General features: G+C 42.3%; 1 protein-coding gene across 1 annotated transcript; it reads right to left on the reverse strand.

The window, feature by feature from the left end:
* Positions 1–1,235: 1,235 nt before the first annotated feature.
* Positions 1,236–5,049, reverse strand: mrps33 (mitochondrial ribosomal protein S33). The gene is made up of 3 exons (XM_015952993.3): positions 4,866–5,049; positions 1,792–2,008; positions 1,236–1,638 (listed from the first exon to the last, which is right to left on the reverse strand). Exons 2-3 carry the CDS (start codon positions 2,004–2,006, stop codon positions 1,533–1,535), a joined length of 321 nt encoding a protein of 106 aa, XP_015808479.1. The 5' UTR covers positions 2,007–2,008; positions 4,866–5,049; the 3' UTR covers positions 1,236–1,532.
* Positions 5,050–12,251: the final 7,202 nt, after the last annotated feature.

The following is a 12,251-nucleotide window of genomic DNA, read 5'->3' on the forward strand; positions in this document are numbered from 1 at the left end:
AGGGGGCGACAGATACTCCGTACAGAACCGAGACGAGAATCCGACTGACTCTCGAATTCGTTATTATAGTTTTAAAAATCAGTCATTTAACATTTTCTTGTCTCTAGTGTCAGAAGCTGGGCGACTAACAGGTAGGCTAATGCACATTTACATTTATTAAATGAGATTCATAACCAGTTTTCTTTTGGTGACTGGGCCATAACACTGACTGGATGCTGACTTTGTTAGTGCATCTCATTACTAATAATAAATCAGGCTATTTGAGATTGCACCAGAACTTATTCTGTTTACTTTTATAGACATGATTTCAGTGTGAAGCCAAGGATGAGGGTCTTCGGACTGCCTTCTGTGGATGATGTGATCCCCCCGTATGCCTCATCAGGACAGGACCCCCTAAAGGAACTGGGATCTTTTGCAGCTGAGTGAGAAGCAAATGGGATGATAAGATCAGGACCTCTTAGTCTGGTTCAGTGGTCCTCAACCAAAAGACAGATTCCCAACTCTGAGGCAGGAATGATTTTCTGTTCTTGGTGTCTTCTTCACCATGGAGGCAAAACAGAATGGGCTCCATGTGCAGTTGGTGTGAACTTAAGACTGATCTGTCATGGTGAGGAGTCAAAAGGAGAAATTTACCAACTGATCAACATTCAAACCTCACCTCTGGTGTCACCCTTAGGGAACGGATGAGAGGATCAAAGTCACTCCTAGTCCTTATTAAGGAGTTAGTTGAGTTGGACATGATGACAACAAGGTTTCAGACATGACACCAGGGAGACACTTCAAACTCGCCAGAGAGAATAGATCTCTCAGCCAGTCCAGGAACAGAACACCTTGAAGTCTTTCTGGATGAGCTGGAGGAGGAAGCTGCAGAGTATCCCTTTGATCCGCTTCTGGATTTGCAGCAGAAAACGGATCCAGCATAGCAGATCTAGAATTTTCTACTGCTCATGGATTGAAGGTTTATTTGTCAAGTCTAAACCCCTTCCTCCTCAATGGAGTTGTGGGGAGCTGGCGTCGGTCTCCAGCATTATTCAGGCAAGAGGCAGAGGACACCCTGGACAGGTCAGCAGGCCATCACAGGGACAATATCATTCACACACCTCACACCTTGAGACCACTTAGTCTCCAATCAGCCTGACATGCATGTGTTTGGTCTAAAAGCCACACATAGAAGGAAGGCTCCATCTGCAACCTTCTGTCTGCAAGGCAATAACAGCTCCACCATGTAACCAAGCTTTCCAACGCAGCACTCAGACTTTATTATGAAATGCTTGTCCAAGTACATCATTTTCAACCATCCCATCTGCAGTGGTGCCAACTCCAGCTGATACAGGTTCATTAACATCTGGACATGAATACAGCACAGTGTTTAGTAGAACATGATGATTCCGTAGAGCTAATGTAAATTGTTTATTCTAGCTGCTAGAAGGCATCTGAAACCTGAAGGCTTCGCCAGGCCTACAGAGACACCATGTGGACCAGCCCCTGCAACAGATGCACCAGTCCAGAGGAGCGTGGAGGAGAAAAAAACTTCACTTCTTCTTGCCCGCTCTTTTCCCTTCTCCCTTTTTTGGTGTCCCCTTTCCTCTCAGTTTCTTCAGACGACGCATCTCCTCCTTGAAGTCCTCGTGTTCGTCTCTAGAAAAGAAGAAAAAATGTCATCAAGGCATCAAATTTTAAGAGTTTTCTGGAACACAATAAGAAAGTTCAGCTGAAAGAAATGGAACACCAGTTTCAAAGGATTTTATTAAATTCATCATCATCCCAGCCTAAGAGGAGGTTCTGTGATACCTGAACAGGCCCATGAAACGGAGCTTCTGGGTCATGGCGTAGTAAATCTTGTGCTGAGGGTACCAGTCGAACACTTCCTTCCTCCTGGCCATGGGGAGCTGTTGGAACAGCTGGACCACCTTCATGGATTTGGAATCTGTCGGACGTACAACTTCTCCAAAGATCCTGGAGCTGAGCCGGGCCATGCGCATGGCATAGCTAGACAACCCAGCCATGCCTGGACAGGAGAGGTGGTGGACATTTTCATCAACACTAGAGATGGACTAGAACATCAGCTGGTGACCAACATTTACAAACTACTATCCTGATCACCAAAGCGGCTGATCTCAAATTCTAATTTTACTTTCCCGGTCAGTGAATGCAGCATCACCAACTATTGGTAACCACTGCTAAGAGTTACTAACAATCACCAACTGTGTTGTTAACCATCACTAAACATTTCCAACTGTCTTTCTCCTTCTCTTTTGGCTTTTCCCTTTAGGGGTCGCCACAGTCCACTAAGCTGTAGCTCAACGGCAGAAAGGGTGGTTGTTGTTAACCTGGACCTCAATCAATCCGGTATTTACACCGGCTGCCCTTCCTGACACAGCCCTTTGCAGTTATCCAGAATTGGGACCAGCACACAGAATCGCTGGCTTGTGACCCCTTATGGCTGCTATGTTGCACAAAATTGCCAAGAATCTCTAACCATTGGTAAACATTAGTAAGCATCACCAACTGTTGCTAAGAGTTGCTAACCATTGCTTAAAGACCAAGTTCACAGAGAAACCATTTTTTATTTGTTATTTTTTAAATGTTATCGGTCATTCTGAGTTCCACATGCAGCCTAACGTGAAATTAGTCTTCTACCCCATCTCCTGCATTAGCCCCTGATAGAAACCAGATGGTGAAACGATCAGATTAGAAAAGACAGGATCTACTTCACACTGAAAATTAGCATTCATGGACTCCTGCATCTTGGCTTGCAACGGGGAAGGCTGTTGATGGTTTAGCACTCAGGAGAGAACTCTGCTAGAAGATGCTAACTGTTAGCAATATGGCAACCTGGCAGAAGTCCTCCAGGCTTGTGTTATTTGATAAATAATAAAACATCAATGTTGCAGAGAAAATGGTGTCAGTGGTAGAGTCGTGTTGCTGTTAGTCAATCAGAGGTGAAATGTCGAAATATCAGGAAGTAAGACTCTGGCTAACCTCTTCCTGAAGCAGGAGCACCAGACCCCCCCGAAATCGACTGAAGATATTCACTTATACAAGAGACCACTGCAGATGTGTTTGGAAAAAAAACTGTTAACTTGGTCTTTTATTTAGCTAAGCATTGCTAGCTATTGCTAAGCGTTTCTAACTATCTCTAAGCAGTGCTAACCATCAACACCCATTACTAACTTTGCTTCATGCTGTTGACACTAATATTTTTACATGCAAAATCAGAATTTAAGTGAATCAGATTTTCATTATTTTATTCACCATGTTCTGGTCATTTTAGTTCTTGGGAGTTAAATGAAAATTGGGAGCAGTTCAGAATCAGAATCAGCCCTCAGAACCAGACTGGATCCATCTGTAGTCCAGAGTTGATTCAGTCCAGTTAGTTTGAAACAGACTGGTCTCGGGGCCAACTCAGAACCTGCAACCACCTCTCCTTCTGACTTTGCTGGCTCACTGAAAAGATTCAGTACTGCCACCTGCACTTCTGACCCCTTAAAATAAAAACGAGCTGCCACACAACAGTTTTTGGCCCTGCACGATAATAAAAATCAAACCACGTTGTAATAAACATTTTTCTGTGTTGTTTAACGACTCTTCAGAGTTACAGTATTAGGCTGTTTTAAAATAATGGCGTTGGCTATAACATTTAAATCTTAGTGCAAACATGATGTAGTTTTAATGTACTGAAAGAAGACTTGAGCCAGTGTGCTGATATTGAGCTCATTCCGTCTGCAGCAGCTGTCCATGGTGCTGTTTGTATTAAAAAATCACTAATGTTTAAAAAAGCCTCAACCCCAAAACAGTATTTACAAGTTAAAGATGACTGTGAGTGAAATTAGTTCGGTTGTGGCAAGGTGGAGAGGCGAGGGCCCGGGCGGGATTCGATCCCCAGACTCCCGGGTGAGACGCGCGCTTACCAGTCAGCCAAAGGGACATCCCCTTGGCTAAGTAGCCAGGGCGCATGATCAATCGGGACACTGTGACAGGATGCTCACACTGTCATACGGTGATTTGGACTTTTACAGCATTTTAATAGTTACACAAAGAGAACAGAATAATTCTAATCAGTTCCAAACAAAACCGTATTTAAACAAATTACCGTCCTGAAAGGAACGCCAGATGTTTTTAACATCCGTCAAACAGGTCTGTGGAAATTGTAAATAACAGTTTGAGAATAGTTTGAATAACAACGGTTTCATTTTAGAGCATTTCCCAAGACCTCTGAGTCTGGACTGGTGTTGATTGTTAATATAGTTGTAGCGTTTCATCATAAATGACTGATCAACATCATCAATGACTTCATCAACATTCTGATTTAAATCACTAATAATCCCTTTAATCTGCGGTCTGAATCTAGCCTAGTTGGTGTGAATCCTAGAGTTTACAAGATGTACTTGAATGCACCATATTAAACACGTTAGGGCCATAAAACGCCGTTTAGAATCGCGAGTGGTCAGAGGTTCTGCATATTTAGGATAGCCATTCGAAATCAGGTGTTACGTCGATATGTGTCCCCCCTCGAGATCTGTTTCTTTTGCACCCATCTGCGAGTTTGAACCATCCACTTGCAAAAAATGTGTCCTAACCCTTACCCTAACCATAACCTTGAAACAAACATAAAAATTGTGCTACATATAATATTTTCTAAATTTATATTTATGCAAAACAAACATTTTTGGTGACTGGGTAGTTATGGTTAGGGTAAGGGTTAGGGTTATTTTTTGTGACTGGGTCGTTTCGACTCGCAGCTGGGTACAAAAGAAACAGATCTCGAGGGGGAACACATATCGACGTAACACCGGTACGAGAAGCTCGAGTCGGCCGCTCTGGTAGCTCACATGTCCCGTTTCCAGGACTCTGACGGTGCCTACCTGGTCCCGCAGGTCGGTGAGGAGAAAGATGAAGCACTTCTGAGGCCACTGGTTGAACCTCCAGAACAGGGAAATCTCTCAGATGCTTCCAGTTTAGAGAAATTCACTTCTGCTCCCCATGTGTCTGTAAAATTCTGTTAACCTTCACAATTTTTACTAAATACTCTAGTGCGCATGCGCCGGTCGCAACTCTGCTTCTTTGGTTGAATGACATCCCGGTGATGTGCACTTCCACCCCCTGCCGGACATCTAAAGCTTTACTTTTGGTCTGCACAGATGGGCAGCAAGACCACGTTTCTCAATCAGCAAGAGAACAGAAGAAATCAATCACAGAAGGAACTTTTACCAGTCGTATGATAAACAAATTAATGGATCAGTAGGTCGTTTAATAACTTAGTCTGTTGGGACAATGGGAGAATATTCTAGCCACACAGGACATTGAAAAAAAGGTAATCAAGCACAGGAGATCATCTAGAAGCCACCAGCTTTAACACATCTTTTACTTCCTTCTCCAGGTGCCATCCTGGTTGTCTAGGTGGTGTCCTGAAAACAACGTGGGCTACATTGATAATTGGAAAACTTTGTGGGGAAAACCTGGTCTGATGCGGAGAGACGGCATCCATCCCTCTTTGGATGGAGCAGCTCTTCTTTCTAGGAATATGGCCAGTTTTATTAGACCTCCATGACAACCCAGGGTCCAGACCAGGAAGCAGAGTTGTAGTTTAACCCACCCCTCTGCAGCTTCTGTACTGTTACCCACCCACTACCCCATAGAGACAGTGTCCTGCCCACGGCCAAAGTCACACAGATTAAATATCAGGCTTAATAAAGCAAATCATGGAAATCTCACAAATATTAGAACAAATTCAACTGAGCAGAAAATTAGAAAAATTAAATGTGGGTTATTGAACATTAGATCTATTTTTTCTAAGACTTTGTTAGTTAATGACTTGATTTGTGATAATCAGATTTCTTTGCTCTCTCACACAGAATCCTGGCTGCAACAAGAGGACTATGTTAGCTTAAACGAGTCGACTCCTTCAAATTATTTAAATCATCATATTGCTCGAAGTACAGGGCGAGGAGGAGGAGTAGCAACCATTTTTCATTCAGACTTATTAATCAATCCCTTACCAATTAATAGTTACAGTTCATTCGAACATCTTATTCTTAGTTTTCCTAATCCAGATAGCAAAACTGTAAAACCACTCTTGTTTGTAGTTTTATATCGTCCACCAGGCCCTTACTCTGAGTTTTTGGATCAGATCTCTGATTTTTTATCTGATTTGGTGCTAAATACTGATAAGGTCATTGTAGTGGGGGATTTTAATATTCATGTGGACATCGAAAATGATTGCCTCAATGTAGCCTTTAGTAATATCTTAGACTCAATTGGTTTTACTCAAAGAATACATAGCTCCACCCACTCCTGCCATCATACATTGGACCTTGTGCTGACTTATGGCATAGAGTGTGAGGAAATAACGATCTTTCCACATAATCCAGTCCTCTCGGACCACTTTCTGATAACCTTTGAGTTTTTTATAACTGAGTTCTCGAGACATGAAAGTAAATTTCACTATAGTCGGTCTCTATCTGACAACGCTGTTGCATCTTTTAAATCACCAGTTCCATCTTTACTGTCCTCAGCATCTCAGAGGCATGTAGCAGAGGGCAATATTTTCAGTTCTAGCCCCTCACAAATTGATGCTTTAGTTCATCATGTTAATTCCTCTTTACGTGTGGCATTAGATGATGTTGCCCCTTTAAAAAAGAAGGTAATTAGGGACAGGAAGTCGGCTCCCTGGTTTAATTCTCATTTACGAGCTTTAAAACAAAACTCTAGAAAATTGGAGAGAACATGGCGCTCTACGCACCATGAGGAGGCCTACCTGTCCTGGAAAAATAGTCTTGTGCTTTATAAAAATAAGCTTCGACAAACTAGAACTGCTTATTTTTCAGCATTAATTGAGGAGAATAAAAATAATCCTAAATTTCTTTTCAGTACAGTTGCCAAACTTACACAGAATCGTAGCTCTGAGCCATCTATTCCCTTAGCCCTCAGCAGCAATGACTTAATGGGATTTTTCACAAGTAAAATTAATTCTATTAGAAACAAAATCTTTAGCATCCTCCCTAATGCGATTTCTTCTTCCTCAGTAAGTGAGGCAGCTTCAGAGGTGACTCTAGAACCTCATCTGTGCTTGAACCGTTTTGATCCAGTTGAGCTTTCAGAGTTATCAAAAATATTAGCTTCATCTAAACCTTCAACTTGCATTTTGGATCCAATCCCAACCAAATTATTTAAAGATGCATTTCCTTTGGTTACTGCCCCCATTCTAGATATAATCAATCTATCCTTAGTAAATGGGTATGTACTACAAGATTTTAAGGTTGCTGTAATCAAACCTTCACTTAAGAAGCCTTCTCTGGATCCAGATGACCCAATGAATTATAGACCAATATCTAACCTTCCATTTTTATCCAAAGTCCTGGAGAAAATAGTGGCCATCCAAGTATGTCAGCATTTAAACACTAATGCTCTGTTTGAGGAATTTCAGTCTGGTTTTAGAGAGTATCACAGTACTGAAACTGCATTAGTGAGAGTTACAAATGATATTCTCATGGCCTCAGATAAGAATCTTGTGTCTGTTCTAGTCCTGTTAGATCTCAGTGCTGCCTTTGACACAGTTGATCACAATGTTCTTTTAGAAAGACTTGAACATGTTGTAGGGATCAAAGGAACAGTGTTAGGCTGGTTTAAATCCTACCTGTCTGACAGATTTCATTTTGTAAATGTACATGACAAATCTTCTTCATACTCCAGGGTTACTTGTGGAGTACCACAGGGTTCCGTGCTTGGACCAATTCTTTTTACTATATGTATGCTCCCAATTGGTAAAATCATTAGACATCATGGGATAAACTTTCACTGTTATGCTGACGACACTGAGCTAAATTTATCCATTAACCCTGATGAACCTAATCGGTTGGGTAGATTACAGGCTTGTCTTGAGGACATAAAAAATTGGATGACTCTAAACTTTTTGCTTTTAAAAAAAGACAAGACGGAAGTTCTCATCTTTGGACCAGAAATCCAGAAAAGGAAATTGCTTAGCCAATCGCCTGACCTGAATGGCATTACATTAATCTCCGAGAACAAAGTAAGGAACCTTGGTGTTATTTTTGACCAGGACATGTCATTCAAATCCCAGGTTAAACAGGTTTGTAGGATTTCTCTTTTACACCTTCGGAATATTGCTAAGATTAGAAGCATCCTTTCCAGGAGTGATGCTGAAAAACTAGTTCATGCATTTATTACATCAAGACTGGATTACTGTAATTCATTACTCTCAGGAAGTCCACAGAATGTAGTTAAAAGTCTTCAGCTTGTCCAAAATGCTGCAGCTAGAGTTCTGATGAGAATTAAAAAGAGAGATCTTATCTCTCCTGTCTTATCTTCCCTACATTGGCTACCTGTTAAATTCAGAATAGATTTTAAGATCCTTCTTCTCACATGTAAAGCTCTTAATAATCAAGCTCCATCATACATTAGTGATCTGATTGTTCCATACGTTCCTAACGAGCACTTCGCTCTCAGACTGCAGGTCTACTGGTGGTTCCCAGAATATCTAAAATTAGGATGGGAGGCAGATCTTTTAGTTATCAGGCTCCTCTCCTGTGGAACCAGCTCCCAGCCTTTGTCCGTGAGGCAGACACTTTGTCTACTTTTAAGAATAGACTCAAAACATTTTTATTTGATAGGGCCTATGGTTAAAATCTGATGTTAGCCTAAATCTGGACAAGTGGGGGAGTACAGGGAGGTGGAGTGTACAGTCGGTAAAGACGGCTCTCCCTTGCCCTCCCTCCAACATGCCTACATCTAAATAGGATAGATTATCCAGAGTTTTCTCTGTAGTTATGCTGCTATAGGCTTAGACTGCTGGAGGATACACTGACCACTTTTCACACACTACTACTTTCTTCTACAATCTGCTCTTTAACTGTATTACTTTCTGCAATTTCAGCTGTTAACTTTATTTTTTCTCTAAGTGTTTTTCTCCCCAGAAGAAGCTACAATGATGTTCTGCTGAGCTGTGGTGGCCTCATGGAGGGGGCCATCGTCTGGCACACTGCTGCTAACCTCTTAAACATTCTCCTTCTCCTGATAATAACTTTTTGATTCCTTGACATTGGATGTGCTACTGCTAATTTACCCATTTAACAATAGATTCACTAGGATAAATACAATAAAGTTTATCTCTCGCCAAATAGAATATTTACTAAGACATCACGGTGTAACCATGGACACATTGCTTTGTGTGTGTGTGTGTGTGTGTGTGTGTGTGTGTGTGTGTGTGTGTGTGTGTGTGTGTGTGTGTGTGTGTGTGTGTGTGTGTGTCTGCTCTGTCTTCTCGATCACCAGTGAGTCGTGGTGGATGGCTGCTTATACTGAGCCAGGATTCTCTGGAGGTTTCTTCCTGTTAAAAGGGAGTTTTCCTCTCCACTGACGCTATATGCTTGCTTAATATGAGTATTGCTGTATAGTCACTGACTAGTGTCAGTGACTTGATGCAATTTGCTGGGTTCCTTATATAGGAAACATTTTTTCTGATTGGCTTAATGAAATGATCTGAATTGGAATGTTTATTATGTGAAGTGCCTTGAGACGACTCTTGTCGTGATTTGGCGCTATATAAATAAAATTGAATTGAATTGAACTGAATCCAAAAGTAGTGAATGGAGATTCTGCCAGTCCCATCCTCAGGCAAAAACAGCTGATAAAAACATGCCATAGTGACACCTGATACATCTGAGGAAGACTGTAATTCATAAAGCTGACCCTGCTTGGATCAAAGGTCCCCAGCCCAGATCTTGTTCAGGAGCAGCTGCAGCAGGTGTGAGTCAATTTGAAGCACAGTGAGGAGAAATCCTTTTGATGGTGGCCTGGTGTCGAGAACAGCAGCAAAAAGGGAAAGATGAGTGCTCCCATCAGTCCTGTGTCTTTCCAACAGTAAAGCCCTTTGAGACCATTCATATGTTGGGGATCTTCTCAGTCAAGAGAGTGGACTCACTTACAGTTTATCCTCAGAGCAGCCATGGATAAAAATGGTACCTAAATATCCTCCCAGAAGATCTCCTCAAATATCCAGAACAGTTTGGTGGATATTTTCCACCATGACGGAGCACCAGACCATGAGGCTAAACTCGTGGCTTGACTAAAGCAAAATGGCCTCAATCCTAGTTTACTGACAACAGAGTGACCCGAAGATGTCCACAAAGAGAAGGATCAATCCCGGAGATGATCTCTCATGATCACTTTCATGTGTTTCTATCAATAACACTTTTGACACTTTTGAGATTATGTAATCCTAGTAACCATGGAAACATCTGAGGGGAAGATGTAAAACACTGAAGCAGTGTTGTGATGGATTTTGGAGCAATTTAAGGATACATTAATCACATGATGTTTTAACATCTTACCACCACAAGAGGGAGCCAGAGACACAGAAGCTGCAGCAAACTCAGAAACAGGAAGTTCACCCATGGTCAAAAGTCAAAAACACACAACAAGCATCCCAAACCAGACCGCACAAGCTGGTTAAGGAGACATGACAGCAGTTCTCAAGTCTGTTTTATATTTAAAAGTTGTAGATGTTTTCTATTCCACTTCGCTTCCCAACCATCCTCCGCTCGGAGGACAGCTTCTGATTAGGAGCTCTGATTGCTGCTCCTGACATCATCAGCTAGAGTCAGGTGTAAAACTAACCAGCATCCATTCACCCAGGGGTCAGGTCCCGCGGGAGGGTCACTAGTGCAATACACAAAAATATTATTCAGAATTCAAAGGTATCCATCCATCCATTCGTTCTTTTGCATTTCCTGCAGTAAAAACCCTGAAGATTTTCTTCATCTCTTGTCTTTAATGGTCAAACTGGTTTGATTCGGACCTTCCAGTTTTTTGGGAGAACCTGACCATGATGATAAATAAGTTTATAAAATCCTCTAGATTTGTGTTTCTAAGCACCTTTTTGAGCCAATCTCACGAGATGACATACAGCAGTGTTTTGTGTAAGAAGGCAATTACACAAGTCGATGTGTGGTTTTTACTGCAGACCGTAGAAACATCCGTGGACAAGCATGGACTTTCTCTCTGGATTATTTTGAGCAACAAGGAACAGGAAAACCAACCTTGGAACTGGTGTAAGCAGAAGAGGAATTCCGGGGTGGTCTAACATGGTTTTAGGACCAGCTTTGAAATAGGTTTTGTACTAGAGCCCACATCCTCCTGCATCTGATCAATAGTTTAACCTGTGATCAGCTGATCTGAAACTCAAAACTCGTTCTTTCTTTTGTTTGGTCCGTGAGCTCACCGTTGTTAACAGCTAACTCAGTTTGGCTATAGGCCCTAACAGATGTTGAGATTTTTCCTTAAAGAATGTTCAGGTTAATCAGAAATGTTTTTAATTTTTTCTGTTATTCATCTGTTATTTCTAGCTCCTTGGGGGGAAATTTTGTTTCAGCCCCTTAGAGTCTGAATTGGTACATCTCTAGTTTGGGAACTGCTTTTATCCATTTACTCTGGGTGGCGGCGGTAGCTCAGGGGTTAGGGGTTTGCCCGGCAACTGATGGGTTGCTGGTTTGAACCCTGCGTTTTGTGTCAGCTGTGTCCTTGAGGAAGACACTTTACCCTCCTGGCCTGCTGGTGGTGGTTGGAGGAACCTGTGGTGTACGGCAGTCTCACCTCTGTCAGTGTGAAGGGCAGCTGCAGCTACATTGTAGCTCATCACCACCAGTGTGAATGTAGCGTAAAGCACTTTGGAATTCATGACTTAGAAAGGCTCATGAAATCTCGTTTTGGTGACAACAAGACCTTGATGCACTTACTGGGTCCACTATTTGCTCTGGAACTATCACAGAAGATCAAAAGGGACCTGGTTCTGGTCCAAATGGATCAGAACACCTGGAGAGTCACAGTTTTGCAGTAAAGGTCTGTTTTCAGGACTCAGTCAGGAACCTTTTCTGGGATCTGATAAATCCTGAGCTGTAGGGGAAACTGTGGTTCTGCTGCAGGGTGCTTGTCCACTCTTCTGGTACTGACTGAACCAGACGGGCTCATCAGGTTCTGGTGTTGATAGATTTCAGCTGAATAATCAGCTGATTCCGCAGCCCGACTGTTCTCCCCACCCCCTCGCTCCCCTCCTCCCTCTCATACCATTCCTCTTTCTCTCCCTTTCTCTCTCCCTCCCGTCCCTCCTCCATCTCTCTCTCTGTGTTCGGATCCGGGCGGGATGATGATGTGCAGCTGCATGTTGGTGTGGTCCTGCTGAAACAAATAGAGCTTGTGGACCCACTGAGATGAGACAGTGTCCTCCGTGTCTTCGC

Source organism: Nothobranchius furzeri, chromosome 1 (assembly GCF_043380555.1).
Source record: "Nothobranchius furzeri strain GRZ-AD chromosome 1, NfurGRZ-RIMD1, whole genome shotgun sequence".
NCBI lineage: Eukaryota > Metazoa > Chordata > Actinopteri > Cyprinodontiformes > Nothobranchiidae > Nothobranchius > Nothobranchius furzeri.